Source organism: Equus caballus, chromosome 5 (assembly GCF_041296265.1).
Source record: "Equus caballus isolate H_3958 breed thoroughbred chromosome 5, TB-T2T, whole genome shotgun sequence".
Taxonomy (NCBI): Eukaryota; Metazoa; Chordata; class Mammalia; order Perissodactyla; family Equidae; genus Equus; species Equus caballus.
Window position 1 is genome coordinate 31,198,546 of NC_091688.1, and position 27,678 is coordinate 31,226,223.

General features: G+C 36.2%; 1 protein-coding gene across 1 annotated transcript; it reads right to left on the bottom strand.

Annotated features, from left to right (window-relative positions):
• Positions 1–832: 832 nt before the first annotated feature.
• Positions 833–27,644, bottom strand: NUF2 (NUF2 component of NDC80 kinetochore complex). Its single transcript, NM_001309320.1, has 14 exons — positions 27,566–27,644; positions 24,298–24,440; positions 23,007–23,081; positions 21,993–22,069; positions 21,436–21,497; positions 18,719–18,816; positions 17,453–17,526; positions 16,607–16,703; positions 15,650–15,712; positions 13,114–13,251; positions 10,951–11,091; positions 9,812–9,987; positions 8,520–8,655; positions 833–1,248 (listed from the first exon to the last, which is right to left on the bottom strand). The coding sequence occupies exons 2-14, from the start codon at positions 24,418–24,420 to the stop codon at positions 1,114–1,116; spliced, it is 1,395 nt and encodes a 464-aa protein (NP_001296249.1). The 5' UTR covers positions 24,421–24,440; positions 27,566–27,644; the 3' UTR covers positions 833–1,113.
• Between the last annotated feature and the right edge of the window lie 34 nt (positions 27,645–27,678).

Below are 27,678 nucleotides of genomic sequence, written 5' to 3' on the forward strand. Positions count from 1 at the left end.
TCAGTGAATTAGTATAGATAGAAGTAACATTGTCACGATGGACAGAGAATGAAATAGATTCACAGGTATAGACTAGGTTTCCTAGAAATCTGGTTGTGAAAAACGGAGTAGTAGCTAAAAGTGGAGATAGGTCCAGGGAGATTACAATTTTTAAATATAAGAGAGATATGGTCAAGTTTATACCTGTCACCTAGCCTCATAAACAGAAGCTTTCTATGGATTAAAATTCTGACTGTTTACAGAGAAGCAAGGAAGGGACAGGGCAATAGCTCCATTTTGTTCCCTGACTATCGTTCCCTGGACACCTCGATTTTTCTGCTCCTCCTATTCCAGGACTTTTCCTCTCACTGAAAGCCTGGTCTCTACCTACAACAACATTTTATCATCTCGGACAAAGAGAAAAGTACCTGGAATGCCCATGACTTTCAATACTAAGATTTAATCTGCACCGAATGTCTACCATGGCACTGTTTGAAGCACTTTGCACATTTTCCTCATAAAAATGTCACGGCGCCAGTGAGCAACTGGATTACCACACTCAGACTTTCTCTTTCGAACAATTACATTAGAAAGTGTGGTACAGTAGAAGCTTTCCAGACTTCAGTATCAAAAGAGCACAGTTTAGACTTGGATCCAGGTATTTCATCATTCGGGACCTTCATAGTTACTTCACCTATGAAGTACTAATAAACATCTATCTCTAGAGTTGCTTGAGGGAGGATCAAATGAGATCCCTACCACAGTGTTTAGTGCACAGTCGAGGCTCACTAATGCTACACCTCTATATGTCAACAAACAAAGCAACAACAGCCTGATAACAACAGAAAAATTATTTATTTCAAATGCAACTATTTTTGTTTTATTCCAACTACTTATAACAAGGGGCAGAGATGTGAATAGCTGCACAAGTTATGTTAACTGTAAGTTAATAAAAGTCTACAGTGAATGCATTGTCTTACAGAATAATATGCTCTAAGAGTATATAAAAAATGATTGAGCCAATATTATTTGGTACTTCTGATACTTTCATTAACTTCAACTTAACTATTCCCTTTCCAAACATAAAATTAAACGAGGGAAAGCTATTTACAAAAAGCCATGTGACTGTATTAATCAGGTTGACATTCTGAACATCTTCTTCTTCAGTTCAGCTGTTTTCCCATCTATTTTAGCATAACAGTCCTCTGCGGCCTTTTCAATGCCTTCATGGTATTTCTCCAAAGCAGCTTTCAAGTTTAGAAATATTTCCTATGTGGAAAATGAAATAGAATAAGAATTATTCCACACAACAACCTAAATTAAAATGTTACAAGAATTCCAACAATCTTCTTCATATTTATTAATATTTTAAAGCCTAAACTACCCTAGGCACATACACATACACACATGTGCCTACTCTTTTTAAAAGTTCATTCTGCAAGCAGTACAGACACATCAAAAAAGACTGCTACTTGGAAAGAACAAAGCAGAGACATGTAACAATGGCTTGGACTCCAAGACATTAAGGACATATTTCTAATTATCAAGGAAAAATTTATTACTCTGGAGCTTTCCATGTAGACAAATACCTAGATTACTGTAAACAGTTATAACTTCTGCATTTGACCCTGATCATCATTTAAAAGATATATGAATGGATTTAATAAGTCATCTATAGGACTGAAAAATATATTGATACCTTTCAGAGTCATTTTAATAAACTGATCAGACAGTTCTACTATAAGCAATGATGAGTTTTCACATAAACCTATGTGGATGTGCTAAGAATGAAGAAAAAATGAGTACAGAATAATTTTTATAGATTGAATAAAATAATAAAAGCAGATAAGCCTACATACATTTTCTTCTATCTCATACTGATCAAATGCAATGTTGATTCTCTTTTAGTATTCATTTTTCTTAAACAATTCTCAAACCATGATACAAGAAAAAGCAGTACTCTGAATAGTTATGAGAGGTGTTTCACCACTGAGATAAAACAGCAGACCTTTTCCAGTGGGAAGAAAACGCAGTAAATGAGTATAATGGATATAATGTTCTCAATTTTAAGTGTTGCTCCCATTTAATTTTTCTTAAACCTATAGTTTGGCTACCACTTAGTTTAAATTCTAGTGTAGATACTATTTAATTGTGAACAGATTATCTAGATTATAATTTAATATAGTATGAATTCATAGTGTTCAGAAAAAGAAGAACACTGTTTCCAGAGACGGCTACCTCTGCAGGTCTGAAAGCGACTGTTCTAGATTAAGTGAATATAAACAGATGCTTAAGGCTAAACACTTTCCAAAAATTCAAACATAGACAGTTACTAAATCCTAACACAAAAATAGAAAAGTGCATTGAGATTTCCAAGATCTAATCAGGCATCAAATTTGTACTACAATTATCATGGAATATGAATCATTGGGAAAATAAAAAATTTTGAAAGCTCTATTTCTTAAATCTTGTAGGAGAAGTACAGTGAATTAGTTGCTAACGCATGTAAACAACATTTAAAAAAAAATCAGCACATTTCGGACACCATAACCCCTCACATGAGGGAAACAATAGAAAGGATAAACAAATGGGACTTCATCAGGCTAAAGAGCTTCTTCAAGGCAAGGGAAAACAGGATTGAAACAAAAAAACAGCCCACTAAGTGGGAAAAGATATTCACAAGTTATTTATCCGACAAAGGGTTAATCTCCATAATATACAAAGAACTCACACAACTCAACAATAAAAAATCAAACAACTCAATTACGAAATGGGCAGGGGACATGAACAGACATTTCTCCAAAGAAGATATACGGATGGCCAATAGACACATGAAAAGGTGCTCATCATCACTAATCATCAGGGAAATGAAAATCAAAACTACACTAAGATATCACCTTACACCTGTTAGAATGGCAAAAATATCCAAAACCAAGAGTGACAAATGTTGGAGAGGCTGTGGAGAAAAGGGAACCCTCATACACGGTTGGTGGGAATGCAAACTGGTGCAGCCACTATGGAAAACAGTATGGAGATTCCTCAAAAAGTTAAGAATAGAAATACCTTATGACCCAGCCATCCCACTACTGGGTATATATCCTAAGAACCTGAAATCAGCAATTTCAGAAGCTCTATGCACCCCTATCTTCATTGCAGCATTATTCACAATAGCCAAGTCATGGAACCAACCTAAGTGCCCAGCAACTGATGATTGGATAAAGAAGTTGTGGTATATTTATACAATGGAATACTACTCAGCCATAAAAAAGGACAAAGTTGTCCCATTCACAACAACATGGATAGACCTTGAGAGTATTATGTTAAGTGAAATAAGCCAGACAGAGAAAGATGAACTCGGCATGACTCCACTCATAGGTGGTAGTTAACGTATGGACAAAGAGAACTGATTGGTGGTTGCCAGGGGAAAGGGGGGTGGGGGGATGGCACTAGGGGTGAAGTGGTGTACCTACAACATGACTAATAATAATGTACAACTGTAATTTCACAAGGATGTTAACTTTCATAACCTTAATAAAAAAAAAAATCAGCACATTCAGCAGCTACAGATCAATTTAACTTCCTAGTTCTATAGGGGTATGTACTTATTCATACTAAAAAGAAAGCTGAATAAATTTGGTGGAAAGATACTACTCATGAGAAACTAGTAAAACTAAGTGTGGCTAAAGATATATAATCTGTAAATATCTGAACCAACCATTTCAATACACCCAGAGGAGGAATTTTCTTCTGAGAACAACTATACTCTGAAGGAGGAACAAATCCTGCAGGTAGAGCCACAAGAAATGGACGGAGCATTACAGCCCAATTCCAGTGGCACGTCCACAGAGGGAAACAAACATGGGAAGTTCAAAGCCAACCCTCACAGGATGTTAACAGCAATGGATCACAGTCCTCACAAAAGCTATATATTTTAGTTTCCAATTAAATCCTGTATCCAAGTGGAACTTTATAATATTGAGTCAGATGTAATTCACATAATAAGTAAATCGTACTGTGATGGCTTCACTGAAGTTAAATATTTTTAAACTCAAACTCTAGTTCTACAGTGTCTAATATGACAACCACCAGCCACATGTGATTATTTAAATTTACTTTTAAATAGCTACAAGTTCCTCAGTCGCACTAGCCACACTTCAAGTGCTCAATAGCCACATGTATCTAATGGCTACTGTACCTAACAGTACAGGAGAACATCCCCATTATTGCAGAAAGTTCTATTGGATAGCATTGGTCTAGGTAATTATTTCACTTTTCAAATCAGAGAAATTTAAGATTATATAGTATCCATAAAGTTTTATAGCCAGTGTAGCCAGGTATCCACAAAGTATGTTTTAATTCATCGACCAAATATATTACTGGGTACCTTCCACAAGTAGCACTGTAAATAGTACAACAGTATGATGAAAGGTGCAGTTATGCTTTCCACCCTAAAGGAACATACAACCCAGACCAGACTAGATACTGAGCACTTGAAATATGGCTAGTACAAATGAGGAACGAAACTTTTAACTTTACTTCATTTTAATTAATTTAAACTTAAATGTAAATAGCCACGTGTTGCTAGTAACTACCTCATTGGACAGCACAGATCAGAACAGGGTAAAAATCCTACGGTATTTGAGAGAGGAGAGAAATCAAAGCTATCTGAAAGGAGCCAGAGAAAGTTATATGGAGGATACACTTTCTATTAACCCTTAAATAAGAGAAATGAATAGTTCAGATATGAAACTTTAAAAATTCCAGCAGGCAGGGATCATGCCTTCCTTGTTCACAACGTATTCCCTGAACCAAGTTTAATGCCCAGCACCCAGTCGGTGCAGAGGTCATTTGTTGAATGACTAACTCAATGAATGAACAAGTTGCAGGAAAACAGGGAGCTCCTGTCTTAAACAAGGAAGTGTAGTAATAAGAGTGATGATTCAGCAGGATAAATCTGGCAGTGCTTAGTACTCAGGACAGATCTGATGGACAATCTTAAGTCAAGAAAGAAATTTAGTAAGTTTTTGCTGCAATCCATGAGTATTATTACAAAATTACATGATAGTATGAATAGAAAGGGTTGTTATGAACAGTACTGATGAGTTTTAAAAAAATCATGGCATTAACTTGGTGATTGTCTGGATGTCAGGATTATCTAAAGAAAATCCAAAATTTTCACTCCTTGAGATATTTTGAAAATGATAAGGCCATTGAGGCATATGAAGAAACTGAGTGAAAGAGAGGGAAAGGAAAAGAGAGAAAGAGCTAGAGTGGGGAAGGAGAAAGTGAGAGAGAGGAAAGATGCTGGAAGATGTTGAGCGTAATTTTATAAATGTTATTTTTGTTGTGATAAGCTAGCCCATTGGAAATATCCATCAGGCAGTTAGAATAAGTAAAGTTGAGGTGAATGGACAGAACAGGAAACACAGATTTTTGAAAGCTATCTACTAAATAAAGGCGATAATTGAAACTAGAAGAGATGTAATATCTATGGGAAAGGATATTTAATGAAAAAAGGGATATGATGATCACTAGGAGCCAAGAAAATCGCATAAAGAACAATTTGGCAATCTTAACACATCCTTCTTTCCTTTTCACGGAAGATGATCATAAAGTATGCTAAAGGGAGTTCTCTGACAAAACCTGTCCTGGTTTCACCTTGGGTTTAGAGACTCCCCGGGCTGCTTTGGAGAAAACACATATTACAATGTAGACTGATGAAAGAATGGTCAGAACAACTTAGCAAGTTGAACAACTGTATCTGAGGTTTTGATGAACAGTTCTATGCCACTCTGAAGGAAGAAATACAATGCAGCAAAGGGCCTGGGTCTACTCAACATTTTTATTTTGGAGAAAAAGGCATGCTGAGCAAATTTGCAAGTGACACTAAGCCATGAGAAATAGTTAATGTGAATGATACATGGATTTAAACTGATCTTGATATTTTGGAAATCTAGGTTGAAATAAAATGAAACCTAAAAGAAATAATAGTAAAACCCTAAATTAAAAGTTCAAAACAACAGTTGCTTTAAAGTACTGTGAAAAAATTTTAACTTGGCAGAACTGCATGTGAAAAAGATAGGGGTCCTTTAACTGATCACAAGCTCAATATGAGACAAGGGCAAGATGCTGCTGCTAAAAATCCAACCCAATATGATGCTTCATTAGCAGAAGCATTGTGCTCTGGGGCTGGTCACATCAGTATTTGGAAGACTATGTTTACTACTGGGTTCTATATTTCAAATAGAATAATGACAAGCAGGAGACAGTAGAGAGGACAGTAAACAAGATAGTAATGAATCTGAAAATTAAGCTATATAAACAATGGCTGGAAAACTGGGGCTAATTAACCCATATGAGAAGGTTAAAAGAACCCACGATCATTATCCTCAAATATCTGAAGTTAAGTAGAAGAGGGTATAGATTTGTTCCAGAGAGATCCTGGTTCATCAGAGTACAGAAATATTTTAAACCCCAAATAAGAAGTAACAATTTAACAAGTAAAGCTGTCCTAGCAGACAGCCTAGGTAGTTATGAGCTCCATAATACTGAAAACAATGAGGCAGGACATGTCAGTGGTTCCCAAAAGCCATCCTAAAAAGTTCAGGCTCATGGGCCCCGTTGCTGGTGATTCTAAATCTATGTATTTGGGTGAGGGTTTGTTCATTTTTTAATTCCTCATTGAATTCTAATACACAGCCAATTTTAAGAAACCCCAGGCTAGATGACCTTCCTATTTTACAAATATCTGTGGAAAGCATGCTATATACAAGGTACCATTCTAGGCATGATTTGACATGACATACTAAGACAAAAAATACATGAATGCTATTGTTGAGAAAATTAAAATGTTATCAGTGGGATGCACAAAACTAACAGTTAACTGAAGGCAGGCATGGGCACCTTTCATGACTGACAGGCAAAGGGTGATGACACTACTAACTGGTCCATTAACTGCACCTGACCACGTGATAACAAATAAATATTTGTTCATTTGACTTGGTTAAGAAGTAGGATTAACTATCTCCCAAGGTCTTTCTAACCCCCATTCTGGAGATAAACAGAGGGCCAAAGGCTGAGTCTTGGTGACTATCCAGTGAAGAGGCAGAAAAAAAAAGTAGTTGGAATGTAGAAAGAAAAGGAAGAACAGAAAAAAAATCAGGACAGTGTACTGGGTAGTCCACGGAAAGGGACAAACAATCATTTTCTTTTCTTTTTCTTTCTTCTGTTCCTTTCTTCTTTTCTTCCTTTTGAAGTAGCCGTGAGACAATCCTCACTATGTATATATATATATATATATACATACTGACATGGGCACATGCTCGCTATCTCGTCTTTCAGAGGAGAAAAAGCTCCTGAGAACTGGTGAGGGGACTGTCTCCCGTGGCTCTTTTATTATTAGGAATCTTTGCAAATTGGATGTGGGCGGTGGAAGGTAGTAACAGCAAGTGTTTAAATATTTTTCAGGTATCAGGGTTTAGGAAACCTTGATCTAAGATGTCAGTGTAGGCAAGGTGAAGAAGAAGGAGAAAATAAAAAAGAGGCCAAGGGATTTTACATAACAAAGGGCTGCTTTCAGTGACTTCTGGTAGAGCAGCTGGGAAGAACGTCGAGGACACAGGTCACACTTCTCAAGTCAAGGAGAGAAGGAGACATAATCAGTGCATCAGGAACAGGGTGCCTGTCTGAGACACCGGCACTTAAGAGAAGGATAGAAACAGGTAAACATTTTAAATCTGGCAATGTGCTGACATTCTGGAAGATAAAAACGGAGAAGACAAGATGCCTGTTCTCATTAGACTTAGCACTGTTTATGAAAGGATGAAATAAATATGCTAAAAACAAGCAAAGCATAAAAGTACTAAGTAATTTTAAGTAATCATAAAGATATTAAAAGTCTCATAACACACAGGGACTAATCTAAGCCACTTTGTTGCAGGTAACAACTCAAACATTTAATGCTAAGAAATACTCCTGAGTTCCATTGTTTTTTTCCCCCTGAGGAAGATTCGCTCTGAGCTAACATCTGTTGCCAATCCTCCTCTATTTTGTATGTTGGTCATCACCACAGCATGGCCCCTGATAGATGAGTGGTGTAGGTCTGCACCCAGGAACGAGCCCGAGCAGCTGAAGCAGAGCACACTGAACTTAACCAGTAGGTCAGAGGGCTGGCCCCACCTGAGATCCTTTTTTCAGGAAAAAAACTGCAGAAACTTTTTGGAGGGAATTATCTAAAATTGATATCCAAGTTCATTTATCAAAAAAATTCAGAACCTTTATGCAGCATCTACTCTTACTGCAAAGCACAATATCCTGCCAGGTGTTGTCAGGGGAAAAAGGCAAGTAAGAAAAAAGGTATGAACAAGACAGACATGCAAACTTAATGGAAAAGGTGCTATAAATGGAAGTAAAAGCAAAGGACCTGGGAGGTCAATTTCTACTCCAGAGAACCAACAAAATCTTCAAAATGAAGACGACATAATTTACATTTTAAACTTGTGAGATTGTCTGAAATTAATTCCTTATGAACACATACTCACCTGGGACTTCAGTTTCTCCCTTTCAGTGGCATCTTTTAGTTGCTGAATTCCAAATTTAATTTTTTGGATTTCTTGATTAATCGTGGTTACTCGCTCATAGACAGCACCTCTTTTTTCTTGAACTTTATTGCAATCTCTAAAGGAAAATAGAGATGGCTAAATTATAATTCCTCTTAAGTATCTAAAAAGGCAAACATTTAACTCTAATTATGATTCAAAAGTGTCCATTTATATGTCTGATGAACTTAAAACTCTTCTCAAGATGTGAGAGCAAACAGATGAAAACCCCCATGTGGCGCTGTGCTCACGGCACGGCACAGCAAGCTCTTTCCCACGAAAGCTATTCTTTAAAATGGAGATTTTAAGTTACATTTCCCTGGTTGTGCTCACTCATGTACTGCTGGTGGGAATGTAAATCAGTACACGTTTTCTGCAAGGCAGTACAGCAACAAATAGAAAATCCACAGGTTCTGCCCTTTTCCTTCACCTGCATGAGAAGAGCAGAGGAAATCTTCAACCGATCTCTAATGCACCTTTTAGAGGCTGAAACAGTGATATCTCATAGACATATCTGGGGCATTTATTCTAAAAACACATTCTTAGAACTGATGGGAAGAAGAGTCTACCAAGAAAATACCTGAACATACTGGCTAACAAGAAAATAAGAACAAAAATGCTTAGCGAGGCATTCTTACCTGAATAAAAAAATAAGAATTTTTCTCAAAACATGGATGCTATAATGCTCCAGACCAGTTAGACTACAAGGTGAACAGCTGATTCATCCTACTGCAACTCTAGACCACTGTGTCTAAAGTGCACTGAAATAGGCAGTGGCACCAGACCCCTTTTGAAGAATTATGCAAAGGAACTGGAAGTGTAATATCCAGAAAAGAAAAAAACTACCACCCAAAACATCTCTAAATCTAGACAAAGCATTATAAGATTCATAATTAACTCATCTGTTTTAGTCATCTACATTTAGGATACCTTTTTGAAATTATAGGAGTTTTGGAAACTTAGAGAAAAAATGTACAGTCATGCACTGCATAACATTTTGGTGAATGACGGACTACATTTATGGCAGTGGTCCCATAAGATTAGGACCATGTAGCCTCTGTGTGCAGTAGGCTATACCATCCAGGTGTGTCTAAGTACACTCTAGGGTGTTCGCACAATGATGAAATCACCTAACGACCCATTTCTCAGAAGCCATCCCATCATTAAGCGACGCATGACTGTATCAGCTTTTCCTAATTACTTTCTAATACATTAAAAGGAAAATAACTTCATACTCAATCACTGTGCGTTTGTACTGTTTGACGTCCTCATGCTTCTTATTTATTCTGAATTGTGCTGTGGCAAGTTTTTCCTTCTTCACAATTATCAGTCTTTTGAAAGAATTTTCTTCAGTCTTCGATTTCTTCAATTCTGACTCATCACTCTCAATTTGGTCCTCCAAGTTCAGGCTCTGTATTTTACAAGAAGCATTTAAAGTCAATACAACCAATTAGGATTTTTATAAACAAAACAAATGACTATTTTCCAGCATGAGCTATAATAAAATACAACTTTAAAATGAGATAAAATTGTTTAAACCCTGAAAGCCCAGCAAAAGAATGCAGACTAAACAAAGAGAACAGGAAGGTCCTAGAAATACTGAGAAAGACATGATGCTGAGAGAGGTCTTTTTATCATTTCATTTTATCAGCAAGGATCAGAAAAGAGGCATCAATTAATAAGATCAGCCAAGAGGCTAAGTTGAGGCTGAAGAAAAGGGTAGACTCTAGAAACAATTAAAAGTCGTGAATCTCAATCTTTTTTGCTGACTCGATGGCAGATAAGGAGAGCACGTAGTTGGGAAAGAAGACCTCAGGCAATCTCACCTTCTAGCCCCTTCCTCCCACAAAAAAGAAATCTTTTATCCAATGCAGTGTTAGTAATCCTGGGGACAGTCTGGATTGGATGATAAAGTTAAGTGACAAAAATCTTCAAGTTTCTAGCCTGAGAATCTTAAATAACGTCGGCATTAGGTCTCCATCTTCAGGGCAGGGACTATGTCACAAGCTTTAAATCTCTTCACAGATCCCACGTACACTGTCAGACGGTAAGTTGGAACTTTATGCTTACTGATGAGATCACTTCCACTGTCTGAGCAAATTTAAAATTCCATTACTTTTTTCCCAAAATATACATGGCAATATGCTGTGTTAGTGAATTTATTATTCATTTCATCTGAAGGTTAAAATGGGTCTTACTACTGCTATGCTGAAAAAGAAAAGTTTTATTTCTCAGCATACCTTGCCATATTTATTATACTGTAGAATGATCCTGCTTTTCCTTAGGGAATTAGTAACAAAAAGTAAAAGCAAATCCAAGGAAATATAGTAAACAATGACATAACAAAGACATACAATTTGCCCACAATACAAACCTCCTTTAAGATATTGGTTAATTTTTCCCTATTATCTGCAAGTTCCTGTATTTTCTTTTGATATAACTGCACCTCCAGCTGACATGAAGGCAGGGAGTCAACCGAGTCTCGATAGATTTCATACTTTTCCATCACTTCTTGCTTTGAAAGAAAAAAATCACAGAAATCAGTTTGATATTGTCCTTCATGACAGTGCAGCAACGTCAATTTGTTTGCTCTTAAATAATTTCTGCACTTAATACTGAAAGCTTAGGAGCAGAGAACAATTAAGTTTCTAGGTGAGTCACGCAGCACTATTACTGACATGTGTCTAAGCACATATAATTATGCCTCTTAATTGCCAAATATCCGCAAACAAAGGAAAACTGCCATAATTTTACTAAATCACTCATTGAAGTACCTTCCAAAGGTTATTCATGATGATTTTAAAAGAGTTGATTTCCGCTAATACTCAAACTATTCCTGATTAGTCCTGGGCAATTGTATTACCAATTATAATCTTCCATTCATTTGTATAATTACCACAGCTATGTATTACTACAGCTAATTCTTTTAAAAAGATTAATTCCTTTTGCAGAATTGGAAAATGAACATATGTTTACCACAACCACTGTCACAATGCAAAGACTTCTCTCCTTCTCCCCGCTAGCCTACCCCTCCTCCCACCTTATTAACCAGCTGGATTCTATCTTCAGGGAAATGCTTAATCACATAGTGTTTATTTTTCTGTTGTCTTTTTACTACTAATTTGTAAACACCCTTTGCATCTTTGCATATCATGGACATAATCCCTTTACCTGTTATAGGCACTATAAATATGTTCCATAGGTCTACTTTCCTCTGTAGATTTTAGGTTTCCAATCTTAATTTAAAAAATCCATCTCAGTCCAAGATGATACAAACGTTCTCCTAAAATTCCTAAAATTGTTAAATTGTTAAATTTAAATTCTTTCATTCACATAGAATTTGTTTTTGTAAATGGTGCAAGGTGTAGACCCAACACCCTTTTCTTCTAGATGAATAGCCAATTGAACCAGAATTATTTACTAAATAAACCACTCTTTTATCGTAAATACTCAGATCTATTTCTGGGCTCCCATTTCTGTTCAGGTAATCTTTGTCCATTCCTGTGTGCTAAGTCTTAATTATCAGGAATGACGTGAATAAGAAACTCAGAGATAAACCAGAAAAATTTTTTTAATTGACAGTTTAAAAACCTTGCATCATAAAGGATGCTAAATCGTCTACCCACTTCTACTTTTGTCCCGCTCTACCTCAATCCATCTCCCACAATAACCCGTAATCTTAGTAAACATAAATCATGCCATATTCCAATACACCCCTTTTAAATTAGTCAGTGGTATGCCCTTGCTCTCAAGGTAAAATCGAGCACCCTGAAAAATCTGCTTGTTGCCGATTTTCCCATCATCGCCTCATGCCACTCTCCTTCTTATCCTTATCATGCTTTGTTCCTTCAACATACCTTGCTCCCTACTACCTCTAAGATTTTGCATATGCTGTTCCCTCTGCCTTGAATACTCATCTAGGCACAAATTACTAGAATAACCTCTGTTCAGCCTTCCAATGTCAGCATAAATTTTCACCTCCTTCCTGTCTCCAACCCTGATTTCCACGATACTAAATTGGGCTGCTCTCACGGTATTATTTCAAAGCACCCTATGGTATTTTTTGTTTCTCTTTTTGGTGCTTTCTTTTTTTCTTTTTTGAGGAAGATTAGCCCTGAGCTAACATCTGCCACCAATCCTCTTTTTGCTGAGGAAGACTGGCCCTGAGCTAACATTCGTGCCCATCTTCCTCTACTTTATATGTGGGACACCTGCCACAGCATGGCTTGACAAGCGGTGTGCAGGTCTACAGCCGGGATCCGAACTGGCGAACCCCAGGCCGCCAAAGCGGAATGTGCAAACCTAACCACTGTGCCACCAGGCCAGCCCCTGTTGCATAATTGAACAAATGTCCTGAAATTATACTTCTTTTCCCTATATCCACTTTAGGGAAGGACTATAAATGAGAGACAAGGGCAAAAAGCTTAAGAGGAAGAGAATATAGATAACCTGGAAATCAAAAAATTAACACACGATTAAATAAGAGTTGGTAAAAAGAAAAAAGAAAGAAAAGCATTGAAATAAAAAGGAAACTCACCCTGGAATTTTTAAGCTTCTGGACTGTATCTTTCATTTTTTCTTTATAATTCTTAACCTTCTCTGGAGAATCCACAATTTTTGTTTTCAAACTCTCTTGTACTTCTTTCAAAGAAACCACTGACAATTTTAGTTCATTCTGTTGACAAAACATTTTTATATATTAGATATAATAATGAAATTGGTGATTTCCCATTACAGTAATGGAAAAGAACAAAGAAACTGGGTCCCTGTTCGTTGTAGTGGGGTTAAAACTAAATTATGACCATATCACTCCCCTTCTTAATTGCTCACAGGTGTCTACAAGCCATAGCTAAGGCTCCTTGGCATGACATTCAAGGTCTTTCATTCTGTAGCTCTTACCCTCCTTTCCAGCCTCATCTTCCACCAGCTTCCTACTATCCTGTACAACCTGGTAATACCAGTCTTATGTTTGGACAATTATAAGTGATCTCTCTTTGATCAGTATGGTCCTTCTGAATATTATCATCTCACTCCTGTACTGCCTGGGAGTTTCTATTAATCACTGAAAATCCTGCTCCCACTTCCTCTATGTTCCTTCTATAAACAGTACAATATTGTACATGCAAAACTATACGTATGCATTTAATACGTGTTTCTAAAAGGCCTGAACAACCTAGGGCTGTGAACAGTTATCTTTGTTCTCCCAGAACCCAAACATAGTAACAGCAGTGAGAAGGTGCTCTATACATGCTTGTGGAGTTAAAACAAATTTCCTTCTCTCCTGAATCCCAAACCATTTGGGGAATTGCAGTGAAAGTATCTGAGAATTCTCTTAAAACTTTTCTGCAAGTCTAAAATTACATTAAAACAAAAGATTTATATGAACTTCTTTCCCAATTAAAAATTGATAAATTACGTTTACATTGTTTTGGGATACTCTATGACTCTAGGTACTAACATAGAAAGATTTCCAAGAAATATTAAGTGAAAGAATCAATTCACAGATCAACAAACATATAACATAAACCAATTTCTATGAAAACCAACAACATACTGATAAATGACTATCTGCATCTATAAATGTGCACGCAATAGTACAGAGAAAGGACTAGAAGGGTGTAACCTCTAGGTAAAGTGGGCTGAGAGGAGGGCCTTTCACATTTGACACTCTCTCTCATATGTGTGTATATACACACACACACACACACACACACACACATATTTAATAATTATATATACATACAATAACACATATAATAATGTATGTACACACATATATATCATTTGAATATTTTACAACAGAAAGGTATTACCATGTGACTTACGTAATTTGCCTAAATTTTTTTTAACTAAAAAACAGAAGTTCTTACCTTTTGATCAACTAACTCAGAGGCCAAAAGTGAATGTCTGAAACAATATATTTCTGTTATATAATTCTTAGAATTTAGCAAGCCACCACATTATCTACTCTTTTAATGTCCTATAAAATTAGAGATCATTTCCCTAACATTAGCACTTGGGTCACTTTTCTTCCCTTTATAAAAAGATATAAAATATCTTTATATGACAAAGATTAAAAACAAACTAACTAAAAACATCCAACTTTGCTAAGAATGTAGGGAAAGGAATACTTTCACATTCTATTGGTAGGAATGTAAATTTATATCTTTTTAGAGGTCAGTTTGGCAATGTGGGCCAAATTTAAATGTATATTCCTTTAACCCAGAAATCCTATATTTAGGAATTTATTCTAAGATAAAAAGCAGGCTGGTGCACAAACATATACATACGTGTAGGAGTGTAGCACACATATGCTATTGTTCAATAAAATAAAAAAATTAGAAGTAATGTGAATGTCTATCAATAGGACACTAAAAGGATCTATATTATGGTACATACACAGAATGCATAACAATATGCAGCTGTTAAAATAATGAGCATCTTTATTGATGTGATAACTACTTATACTGTTAAGTCAAAAAAAAGCAAATTTGAGACATCAGTGTAATATCATTTATGTACAATTATACATATATATTTGCAGAGAGAAATGTAATGTATGATATATATCAGATTCTGTGGTGAGTTTTCAGGTGATTTTCACTTTTGTCATACACTTCCATGCTTCCATATTTTTTAAAACAATAGTCATCTATTATATTTAAATTTTAAAAAGTTAGTTTCATTTTAGGGGAACCAAGATAAGGGAGAAACATATGACTTTAATAATACACCCAGAGGCTGGCCCCATGGCCGAGTGGTTAAGTTCACCCACACCACTTTGGTGGCCCAGGGTTTCGCCGGTTCGGATCCTGGGCACAGACCTAGCAATACACATCAAGCTATGCTGGCGCAGCATCCCACATAGCAGAACCAGAGGGACCTACAACTAGACTATAAAACTATGTACTGGGGGGCTTTGGGGAAAAGAAGAAAAAGAAAAAAAAAGGAAGATTGGCAACAGATGTTAGCTCAGGGACAATCTTTAAAAAAAAATAAATAACATACACAGTTAAAATACTCCTCCACACATATTTAAACCTGAAATGCTGGTTAAATGAAAGGATGCTTACCAAACGCTTGGTTTTCTCTGAAATATCTGACTTCTTTTGGGAATTTCCCTCTTGCAGGACTATCTAAAGAAAAAAGAAAACAACTGTTTTATAATGATTCAAAACAGATTTAAATTTAGCCACTCAAAGCTTTATTTTAAAAAAAAGGCAAGAAAGGAGAAAAGTTAAATAGATTAGACCTGATATTTTCAAACTTTCTCTGTTCACAATGACCCTAAGCCAAAAGAAATTTCTGACAGTTCCTTTCTGAAGCAGTTAACTCCATAACTGCCTGAGTATTTACGCCCTAACAACTAAGCAGCCCCTTGAAAAGGTAAGCATACAAATTGAAAGAAAAATAGTATTTTTATTTTAGTCTTAAATAACCACAACTGCTTCCAAGTTGGACATGTGTACCTGTTGGACATTGCACAAATTCACACACCTTCGAATCAGATTGGACACAGCTATTCTCATTTCCTGTTCCATGATGATTTTCATGTGGTATTTGTTTTTTATCACAGCAAATGCGAAAAGCCCAGGTTCTCAAAGATGTGAAAGGAAGGTAATGTGAGTTAATATTGAAACTGTGAACTACCTTAAGCTAGTAGTGCAAGCAGTGTATGACAGATGCTGAATACCGTTTTCCCTTGAAAACTTAAAATACGCTGAAGCAACTTTGAGAATTTGCTGCAGTTTCCAGGGTGCCTCAGTGCACAAGTTTGAGAACAGCAGAATTAGACATAGGAAAATCCTAAAAAATTCTATCAGCAAGACAGCATATAACTTTGACAACACAAATAAAGAAGCATGGTTTGGCATGGTTAACAGAAGTATACATCCACTACAAGGGGCACAAATGGGCACAGCAGGACAGCCTATTTCTTTAGTTAATGGGATGTAACATGCTCTTACTCCCTCTACATCTACAAAACAATTTTTTTTTTTTTTAATTTTAAGGTGTCTAACAACAGATACCGTTTTTTGACGAAACTCCTGATTCAGTGATTGCTGCAGCTCCTGAATATCATCTGAAAGTTGCTTGAACTCTGCTTGCTCTTCAACTGGAACAGAACTAAACACAGCAAAATAGATTAAAATAGTACATATTGAGTTCTTACCTTTGAAAAGCCAAAATGAAATCTCTGCCTTCTAATAACTTAAGTGAAAAAACGATCTGCTTTCATGTTTCTGAATTATCCTCCTTCCATATGACAACAATTTAAAATAGAGGACCTGGCCTCTGCTACAGAGAGAAAACAAAAATCAAATGGCCTCCAACTTTCTACCTCCAAATCTATGTGTGGACTCATAGGCAACCACAACTACCCTAAACTCAATATATTAACAAATTAAAAGAGATAAAAAATCTTTCTGTTCAAAATCAATATATATAAGGCCAAGAAATCATAACTCTTGAATGATTCTCCTGACCTATGAGTCAAAACAACACAAACCTCTATTGAAGGAGTAAAAATTTTAACAGAGCGGACTGTTGTGAAGGAAGAAAGGAGTCCAGTTAGTTATTGCTCATCTGCATGAGACAAAGACTCCCAGAAAGAATTCAGGACAGTAAGTTAATGGCTTTACACAAGGCAGGCTAATGCACTAACAAGAAGAAAGAAGGAAAAGAATATATTAGGTACTAAGAGTTAGAAAGAAGAAAAACTAGTTTTTCTTTTTTAGAAAAGGTAAACTTAAAAACTCTGCTATTTAGTAAAGAAGAGACGAGACTTCATGTGGACTGTAGGGTTGTAAAATACTACTTACAGTTCATTTTGCATTTTGAAATTGCCTTTATTTTACTTGAAATCTACGACTTACTCAAGTCGCTCTAATTTCATTAATGCCTCCTGGTGTGCGATATTTAACTGCTGCATTTTGTCCAGAGAAGATTTCTATTAAAGCAATTTTAATAATTTCATATTAGTGCTTTCCAAATAGTCAGTGATGTGGTTAAAACAATATCTACCAGTACAGACTGCAAATGCTTAGTCGCTCTACAGCTTTCACCATCAGAAATAAGAAATTTAAGATAGAATTAGGCATTCTTTACAAAGGAGTTAGAAATTTCTTTATTCAACACATAAATGTTGAGTTCTTACCATAGTTAAGCACTGTGCTAGGTGCTGGGAATACCCAAGAAGACTAACTTATAGCTCCCGGACTGATGGAGCTCAGTCTCCTCGAAGAGTCAGACACATGAATATACAACTACAAAACAACTTGTTACAGTACTGAATATAATGAGAACCAAGAAGAGTGACATCCAACCCAACGTGGGTAAATGGCTGAGGAGGAAGGTCACAGAGGGATTTGTGGCAATGACAGAAGATGTTTGAGTTGTGTCCTAAAAGTGAGAAATTAGTCAAGCAAAATTGGTGTCTGGGAGTGTTGGCACATACATGTGTAAGCTATGGAGAGTGTGTGATGATTAGGAGGTATAAGCTTAGCATGATTTGTGCATCTATATAGCTCAGCGTAGCTGGAGCTTAAGTTCCAATTGTCTAGTGTTACTCTGGTGCTTTTCTAAGTGTCCGGTACCCCAAAATAAATCACACAGATGACCCATAATCTTTCCAAATTCTCTAAATTGTTGATGAAATGAGTTTCTATCTGTCAAAGTGTTTAGCTTGGAATGCATCTTATGATGCAGTGCTGGGCAACCATGATAAACACAACACCCAATTAGGCCATTATTTAGAAAGAAAATATAAATCTCAAATATCTCAATTATTTTTAAAAAACACTACGCTATCTACTAAATTTTAAAGGAAAAAGTGTAAATTTATCACTATTCTCTTCCTTTACATTTCCTAATATAGGAAAAGGGGCCTCAGTTACAAGATTAAAACAAACAAAAAACACCCAGCCTCTCCCTACTGTTAACAAACATCAAAGAAAAATCTCACTCTGAGATATGCTTTCCAATAACTAAAATCTGCAACTTCACGTAAATATAAAAATAAATTTGATTCTAACGGCCATACAACAATTAGATATCTGTGACAAACATTTCAAAACAGATCATTAGTTCATAAATGATGTTACTGATTTGATATGTGACCCCAAAATACATTTAAATCTTACATATTGCCAAAGAAACTCCATATAGGTCTCACGGCATGCTTCTCTGAAGTGGATAAAGTTGATAATGCCACTTAAAAACCGACTTGTCCGTTTTGCTTCTAAAATAGAAAGCAAGAGTCCTTAAGTAAATCTTGGAAACAACATAATGTAAAAATGAAAATTCATCCTTCCCCACCATCTATGCTGCTCATAGCATATAGAATAAAGCTGTGTGTATGCTATAATTAACCAAAATGCAGAAAATCTGCTCTAACTTCAAGACCAGAATGATCTTTGCATTGATAACTAAAAAAAAAAAAGGCACACCATTTTTGGCCAGGAGAGAATAACAGAGACCAGATTTACTCTCCCATCTTAAACAACTAGCAAACTAGACAAAATATGCAAAGCAACAAATTTTAGATACCAGACAACAGGCAATAGAGGACAGCAAGCCCAAAAAGAAACAAATGAGGTGAACCCTGTTAATGCACCAGCCCACTCCTAAGAGAGTTTTCAGGTTGTACCCCAGGGAGAGAGAACAAACAGAACTCTTGGGCTGTGCTGAGTCATGAAGATAGAGTTCAGAGTTTGGAGAATTTTTAGAGTTCAGAGAAGCAAAGACAACTAGAATTTATGAATTCATGAATTCTAGTTGCCTTGGCCTCTCCAAACTAAACTCATCTTCATGACTCAGCCTTTATAAATATGTCCTATAAATATATTCCATTTGTTCAAGAAGGTAGGGAAAAGCGTAAGTATCATAAGGGAAAAAAGGGAACATTTTTTAAAGACTTAAATCAAACTTTTATACTTGAAAAATATAAATATCTGAAATGAAAAATACACTAGATAGGACTGACAGCAGATCAAACCTACAGATGAAAGGATTAATGAAACTGAAGACACAACAATAACAATTATCTAAAATGAAGGCCAGAGAGAAAAAAGGGAAAAGGGGACCTATGAGCTGAGGGACAATCTTAAACAGCATAACAAATGTGTAATTGGAGTCACACAAAAAGGAGTGGCAGAAAAAACATAAAATAAGCTGAATATTTTACAAATTTAATAGAAACTATAAACATCCAAGGAAGTCAGCAAATCTAAGTAGGGAAAACAAGAAACGGAAAGAAAACCCCAAAAAGGCACATTATAATGAAATTGTTGAAAACTCGTAATATAAAGAAAATCTTAAAAGCAGCCAGAGACAGGAGGAGAACCAAGAGAGAATAACTCCAGGATGAGTATGCAAGAGGCCTGGATCACTAACTTTCAGGTAGGAACAGATGATGATGCTCTGGACCCACATGACACAAGCAATTGGAGCTGAGATTCCTACAAGATGTAGGATATTAGAAAGGCTACTTCATTAGTGAAAAGGCAGATTAAGAAACCAAAAATCTCTCATACCAGTGCAGAGAAATGACAGTTACTTAGTTTGTCTTAGCCTTGTCTCTGGTGAGAAAATAATCTCCTCTGAGAATTCTAAACCTTGGGCCTTCCCCCACGTAGGTTTTTAGTTTGACTTAAATTATACATGTGGTCCAAGAACTGTCAAAATTAGGAATCAAGATAAAAAGTGGTCTTTAGCCAATGACAACCCTGAAATAACTGCCAAAGCAAAAAATATCTCAGGAGGGATGTGGTCTCATGTCCAGAAGCATAAGATGACCACAGGACTACCCTGCTGGACACAGGCTCAAATTTATAATCCAAAATTCATGTGTGCACACACACATATAGAAGAAACAATCCATCATTGGTTTGTGGGATGCAGCTAAGCAGGGCTAAAGGGAAATTTATAGCACTAAACACCTATATTAGGAAAAAAGAAAGGTCTCAAATTAACGGCCCAAGCTTCTATCTTAAAGAAACTAGGGGGAAAAAAAGAGCAAACCCAAAATAAGCATGAGGAAAGAAGGAATAACAATAAGCACAGAAACCAAGAAAACAGAAAACAGAAATAAAATACAGAGAAATCAATGAAACCAAAAGCTAGTGCCTTGAAAAGATCAACAAAATTGATACACCTCTAGTCAGACTGGTCAGGGAAATATAAAAGAGTGAAGAAACAAATGAGTAATGTCAGAACGAGGGAGGGGAGATCACTGTTGACCCCAAAGACCGTAAAAACGATACAGAAAAACTATGAACAACTTTTGTTAATAAATTTGCCAGCTTAAGTGAAATGGATAAATTCCCTGAAAAAGGAAAAGTACCAAAGCTCACTCAAGAAAGAGGATAGAAAACAAATTTTTAAATAGCATACTGAATCTCTTGCAACATAAAATAATGATGTATAAATATCAAAGAGTCAAATGAATTAAGGGACATGAATAGGAGAATTTTACATTCTAATATAATATGACTATTCTCATCAATGCTAAAAAGGATTTTATTCATGGTAAAAAGTAATTGTTACATTGGATAAAATTGGTATGATGGACCCACTATGCAACATCATAGCTTGCATATTATTGTATTCACATTCTCAAATTTACAGAACATTTTTCAAACGTAAAGAGTTAGGAAAAGCTAATCAGAAAAAGAGCTTTTCTGTGGCCCTACAAAGGAAAAAATTCCCATAAAGGATATAAAAAAATTCATCCTTAAGAAGGGGATATACTTTTTAAAGCCAATTTCCTTTTCTTTTTCTTTTTTTTAACATTTATTGATGGAAAGGACAATGTTAGATTGAAGCTAGACATTAAAAATTGTTTTCAATTCTCACTTACTTGGATACAGAATATCAGCAATTTCAAAGTCATTCACCCGACAGATGGGCATAAATGAGTCCCTTGAAGATGAAGTGGAGAAAGAAAATTAAAAATTATAATGTAAATTATATACTAAGCAAGAGGATATAGACATCTTATTTTCAAAAAAGAATTTCTGGATATATATCTCAATGTCAAAGAACCAAGTCTGAAGTCTACTACAATGCATAATCCCATAGCACTGAAATCTACTTTTTCTGTACACGGCATAAGTATGCATGCAATACCAAGATATAGTTACAGATTCTAATAAACAACACACACTCTTGGGGGTACTAGAACTCTAAGAATGCAAAATCCTCCAACAACTTTAGATTCACAACATCTTAAAACTTCAGTAGAAAGTGTCACAGGTGGAGGCAGTTTGTTTGCTGAAAGTCCACAATTTCGAATATATATGGGATGGAGCAGAGAGGAGGATGGCAGAAAGGCCTTCCCAAAGAAAATCATGTCATTAAGAAAGCTTAATGTAATGCAAATATGAATGGAAATGAAAATAAAATGACTCTACTCACAGATGAATAAACAAATTGCTGACTGGTAAGAAGCCTTCCATTATATGTGGATACATGACTTCAGAGTTCACTGGCATCTAAATGTAAGAAATCACAAAATCTAAGTTACACATTGATTAGACAAAAGGAGAAAAATCTTCAGCCTCGAGAAAGCTTAATCATAGATCAAAATATATTAACTTATTTTCATTAAATTTAAAAAGAACTTAGATAATACAGATCCTAGCACAAAATTATAGCTGCATTAATGCTAATAATACTAGATTCACAGTGGGTGCTCAATAAAGATTTTTTAAATGAATGAAAAAATGAAGGGGTAATGATTAACATTTACTAAATATCAGGTACTATGCTAAGCATTGTACATATATTCTCTCTTAATTTTTATAACAACCCTAGGACAGAGTGCTATCTGTATTTTATAGACAAAGAAACTAAGCCTTAGCAAGGTTTCAAAGCAAATAAGTGGCAAAGCCTTTGATTTTTAAACAAAATGCAATAATACTGGTGAGATTCTACAGATATTACAGTTTTTAGTGCACCTTCAGATGATGCCCTGATGGTTTAACAAGGACAATAAAAGATTAAGGAAAATGATCTTCCTACTAGAAATACTCAATTTGATAAAAGCTCAGTTGTCTTATTTCAATGTTTTCAGTCTTAGGGCATATCTTCTACTCTAATTTGGGAGTCCTTCCTGAGGAGAGAACAGTATCTGTGAAGACTTTGCTGTTGTTTATCATAGTCTCTGAACACAAATCCATACATCTGTGAAAAACTGCGTAGCTTCAATAATTTGTGTCATTAAGTCTTTTACTATAGTTTTCATCTTACTAAAGCTACCGATATAAACCATTATTATGCCTAAGATTTCTTTGTAAGTGGCAATAATTTTATATAAGCCTTTTTTAATTTATTAAAAATAAAGTCAAGAACTCTCCATCCTGAAAACCTATATGTAATGTGAGGAGAAATGCAGCAACAGAACATAATTTTGACTCATCCTAAACCCACCATGTAAAAATGCTCCAGTCGAATTCCATATACTATTTGTAAGGCTCTCATGTAGATCATGTGCAAGACTTCAGGCTACAATAGAAAAACAACTTTTAATACTCTGATGCCAGACTCTAAAGCTGTATCACTATCATTACTGCCCAAAATTGTAGGTAATGCATACAAAGAAGAAAAGAATGACAAAATTATTCTATTTCCCTTGAAATATTTCTTAATTTTTCCAAGTTTTAAAACACCTTATATACTCATCAGTTTCCTCATGTAATAAGTGATCAGTAAGATCAGTTGTTTAAGCTTATTTACAGAATGAGAACAAGTATATCCAAATCCAATTAGAGCAATCCACCACATTAGGGAATGGAAGAAGGGTTAGTATTTCAAAACAGGTTATTAGGCATGTGGCAAAAATGACACATTGAGGCTGTATTTCTTTTTAAAAAGGTCACGAGAAACTTTGTTTAATGCCTTAGGTGTTAAGGATCCCTTAGATGTTGACATTTAAGCGAACACTTTGGTCCAGGGGGTATAAATCTAATAGGATAGTATGGGATTTTTAAAAGTTTTATCCTCTAAATCAGCAGCTCCCCAGTGCTGGCCTGCAGAACCTGTTCCACTCTATACACATGTTCATTTATTCTGACATTACTTCATCCATTTTAAAAAATTAAAGGGGCACTGCGATCAAAAAGTTTGAGTTCCACATCATTAACTAGGTTTTATTATATTATCCCTTCAAGACCAACACAGGAAACTGGAAGAAGACTGTGGGATTTTCTGTGACACATACACAAATAGTTCATTTTTGCATTCAATAACTAAAAACAATGTCTGTCAAAACAAGTCAATTCCCCTTTAGGGCATAATGCAAGAAAATTAATTTGTAAGCTCCCAAAGAGGATTGTTTCTAAGTACTTTTGTGGTTGGAAACCACTTGGAGCCAAGTTCCTTCAAGCCTACCAATAAATGATACCCTCAGACTACCACTCCAACACAATAATAATAAAAAATTTAATATACTTTAATATATCTATGGCTTAGAAGCTTTTTTTTTTTTTGAAGAAAACAACTATATTAAAGAACTGAGTTCCTGATGGGAATGTAGAAGTTGTCCCCCATATAAACTAAATGTTATTTTAAAATTACACTAGGTGAGAAATTTTTTTCTGGATTAAAATGACTAACCTACATCAAATAGTTGGGTACAGGCCCTTCTCCACCCACTATAGATCTGGTAGTTTAATTTGTTTTCAAATACCATTAGCCAAACACAAACACAACCACATTTTACCTTCGGATTTGGATAAAGATCATTCTTGGAGAGGTTTTTACCATCAGTTCCTGTTAAGATTTTGTTTCGAATATGAATCACAATCTCAGCCACATTGTATCTGGGGAAAGACAAAGTTTCCATCTTGGGAGTCTCCTGCTAGCCTGAAGGAAATAAAAGCAAAGATCAGAAACATGACACAACCAGCAGTTCTCAGTATCCAGAAGCTGATAAACATAAGGACAAAATTAACAAGTCAAGGTTGAACATTTCATAATGGTATTAACTATCATCAATCATCTAGTAAGGTAACACAAACTATATACCTATCTCCCAAAATAATTTTTATTCTAAAGTGATGTAGTCATTTTCTAATGTTCCTAATGTTGTTCTTTTTTATATGGGAAAGAGGAATTTAGTTGAAGAGACAGGTGAGAAACTATGTTTTCCTTTTTCAAATTTTGGGGGGTACAGGGTTTAACAAGACCAAACCTGAGAATTAATCCGCAAAGCAAGATATATAGGCAACATTATTGGCAGAATCTATATATAAACAATAGCAACATAGGGTAGATAATAAAACTGTGCTCTGATTTGACATGCTATGCAATGGACACATAGTGAGATGGATAATAAAGTTTAAGATCCAAGTAGGAAAAGAGAAAAAAGAATAAGAATACAATGGTATAATTGGCAGGAATTCAAATCACCAGGGTGAAAACTTTAACAACACAAAAAGCCCTCTTCCCCTAATGTCCTCTGATAATGAGACATTCCCACCTAGAGCAGTAGTTCTCACAATTTTGCACCCCAAGAGACATCTCGCAATGTTTGGAAACATTTTTGGTTGTCAAGACTGGAGTGGTCGTGCTACTGGAATCTAGAGGGAAGAGGCCTAGCATGCTACTAAACATCCTACTATGCATAAGACAGTCCCACAGCATGGAAGTATTCAATCTAAAATGGCAGTAATGCTGAAGTTAAGAAATCCTGCCCTGGAGCCTCGCATTGAACCCTGTTACAATACTTGCCAAGGTGTATTGTGATTATATTTATAGAACTCTGGCACTACATCATAATATTTATAGAACTCTGGCACTGCATTGTGACCTCCCAGTAAGCTAAGACTCTTTCATTTTCTTCAAATCTCTAGCTGTGCCTAGCAGAATAGCAATAGCAGGAGGAGCAGCAGCAACAGAAGCCACTGTCCCAGGCACCCAAGTTAACAATATAGCTTTCCCCCGCTATCCGACAGTTTGCTTTACACCACTTCACTTTGACGAAAGACCTACAGGTATGGATAACCACAAGAAATCCGAAAAGAAGCTTTTGCTTTTAGGAAAGAAGGCGAAAATATGGGTCAGCGTTTGTTTTGTTTAGAGGCAGCACGCGCCCTGAGCAGCTATAGTAGCGCCGCCAAGCTGCTTCCCTGGGAACTACACTCAGCATCTCAGCATCAAGCTGCCACGGCTTTGAACTGTGTCAGTGAACATCTGTGCTTCATCTCGATTTATTTTGGTACGCTATTTTTTGGGTCTGAGGATGCTCAAAAAATTTTCCCATATAAATCAATGGTAATTGCTTCTTTGCTTCCCATCATTTTGGCTCACAAAATGTTTCATAGGAATGCTCTACTTTCCTAATGGGGGAGTAAGGGGCGACCTACAGATCCCCTACTCTCAAAGGAAGCAGCATGATCCCAGAGATCCAATGTGAAAATGTTCAACTTTGCAAACAAACTGAAATGACCCACAATTCTGGAAATCTATTTCCTTAGACTCCTAATGTTTCTTAGGTTTAAAAAGAAGCTTTGGCAACTTGCCTAACCTCTGATAAATGTAGGAAGCCATTCTAAAAGATGACTGACAAATTCCCAGTTCCACTTCAACACCTGCGAACATCACAGAATTCACTGTGAATTCTCAACTTTTTTCCACCTTAGTATGGCTCTAACAATTAGATAACTCTTCCTCCAACTGTGTAGAAATCTGTTCGTTAACTTTTACCTACTGGTCCTATTTCTAGTCACTGCAACTACACAGAATATATTAATCCGTTTATGACTCCACTTTCAAAAATGTAAAGAATGCTATCATGTCTCTGCTTAGCCCTCTCTTGTCTAAAGTAAGTATATTTTAAGTATAGCCACCCCTTATATGACATTGTTTTAGAAACTTTACCATTCTACTCACTTTCCTCTAAAACTATTTTGTCAATGTCTTATTAAAATGCAACGCTCAAACTTAACACGGTACTCCAGACATGGTCTGCCTAGCGCAGAGTATTAATACAACTGGCAATAGTGACTCTCATCTAGTCTAGTCTGGCAACTGTGACACTTGCTGACAAATACATATATATATATATGAGGTCCACTGAAACTCCCAGAACTTCTTCATGTAACACACTTATATTAAGCCAGGACTTCGCCATGTTCTTCTTACATAATTGATTATTTGAACCTTCAGCAAGCATTTGCATTTCCTATTATTGAATTTCATAATTTCAAGCTTTCATTCTATAGCCAGCATCTTTTTGAATCCAGATTCTGACACCTCACATATTAGATGCCCTTTTCAGCATAAGTATACATTCTACATTTTCATCTAAGTCCTATTTAAAAATGGATGATAAAAAAGACTTGATCAAAGAAAGACCACATAAAAAGTCACTTTTCTGAAACAAGCTATATCTGGTTTGGAGATTATCACAAGAGAGAAAGAGCAGGTGTAAAATATCTTCATAATTATTATGGCACATCGCTCTCTTCTCTTTAATATGTTTTGCACACTCTGCTTTCAGACTAATCCTTACAAAACACTTAATGCATCATGTAACATCTTTACAAAAATACTTCAATTACTTATCCTACACACCACATCAAATTCAAATTTTTCTGCTTGGTTTCTAAAACCTTCCGCAATTTAATAACCTAAGGATTTTCTGTTCCAAGGTTGTCTCCTCCAGGATTCCCAAACTTCCAACGCTTCCTTTTGGAATCACCTCCCATATCCAATTTTCTCTTTCCTTGATAGTACACCTTTGGTTCCAATTCATTCACTCGTGTATGAACTGAGCTCAGGTTGTTTCTGGGACTAAAACCACATAAAAAGGACCTGTGCGCTCGCCCCACCTCCCAGGGGCTGGCTTCTCCAGCCTCCTCCCCAGCGCTGCGCGCAACAACACGGCCGCGCCCCGCGTCCTGGCTCCTGCCCGCGCCTCCCAGGGGTGAGAGGGCGCCCTCAGTCTCCCTTCCTCCGTCCTCCCGTGTCCGTTCGCGGTCACCTACCGCACCAGCAGCCCACAGGAAGGCGGCGAGTTCGTGGAGCAGCCACAAGCAAAGGCAAAAATCAGCAATCAGCCGTTGTGCCTTTTCAAACCTGCCGCCTCCTACTGGAAGTC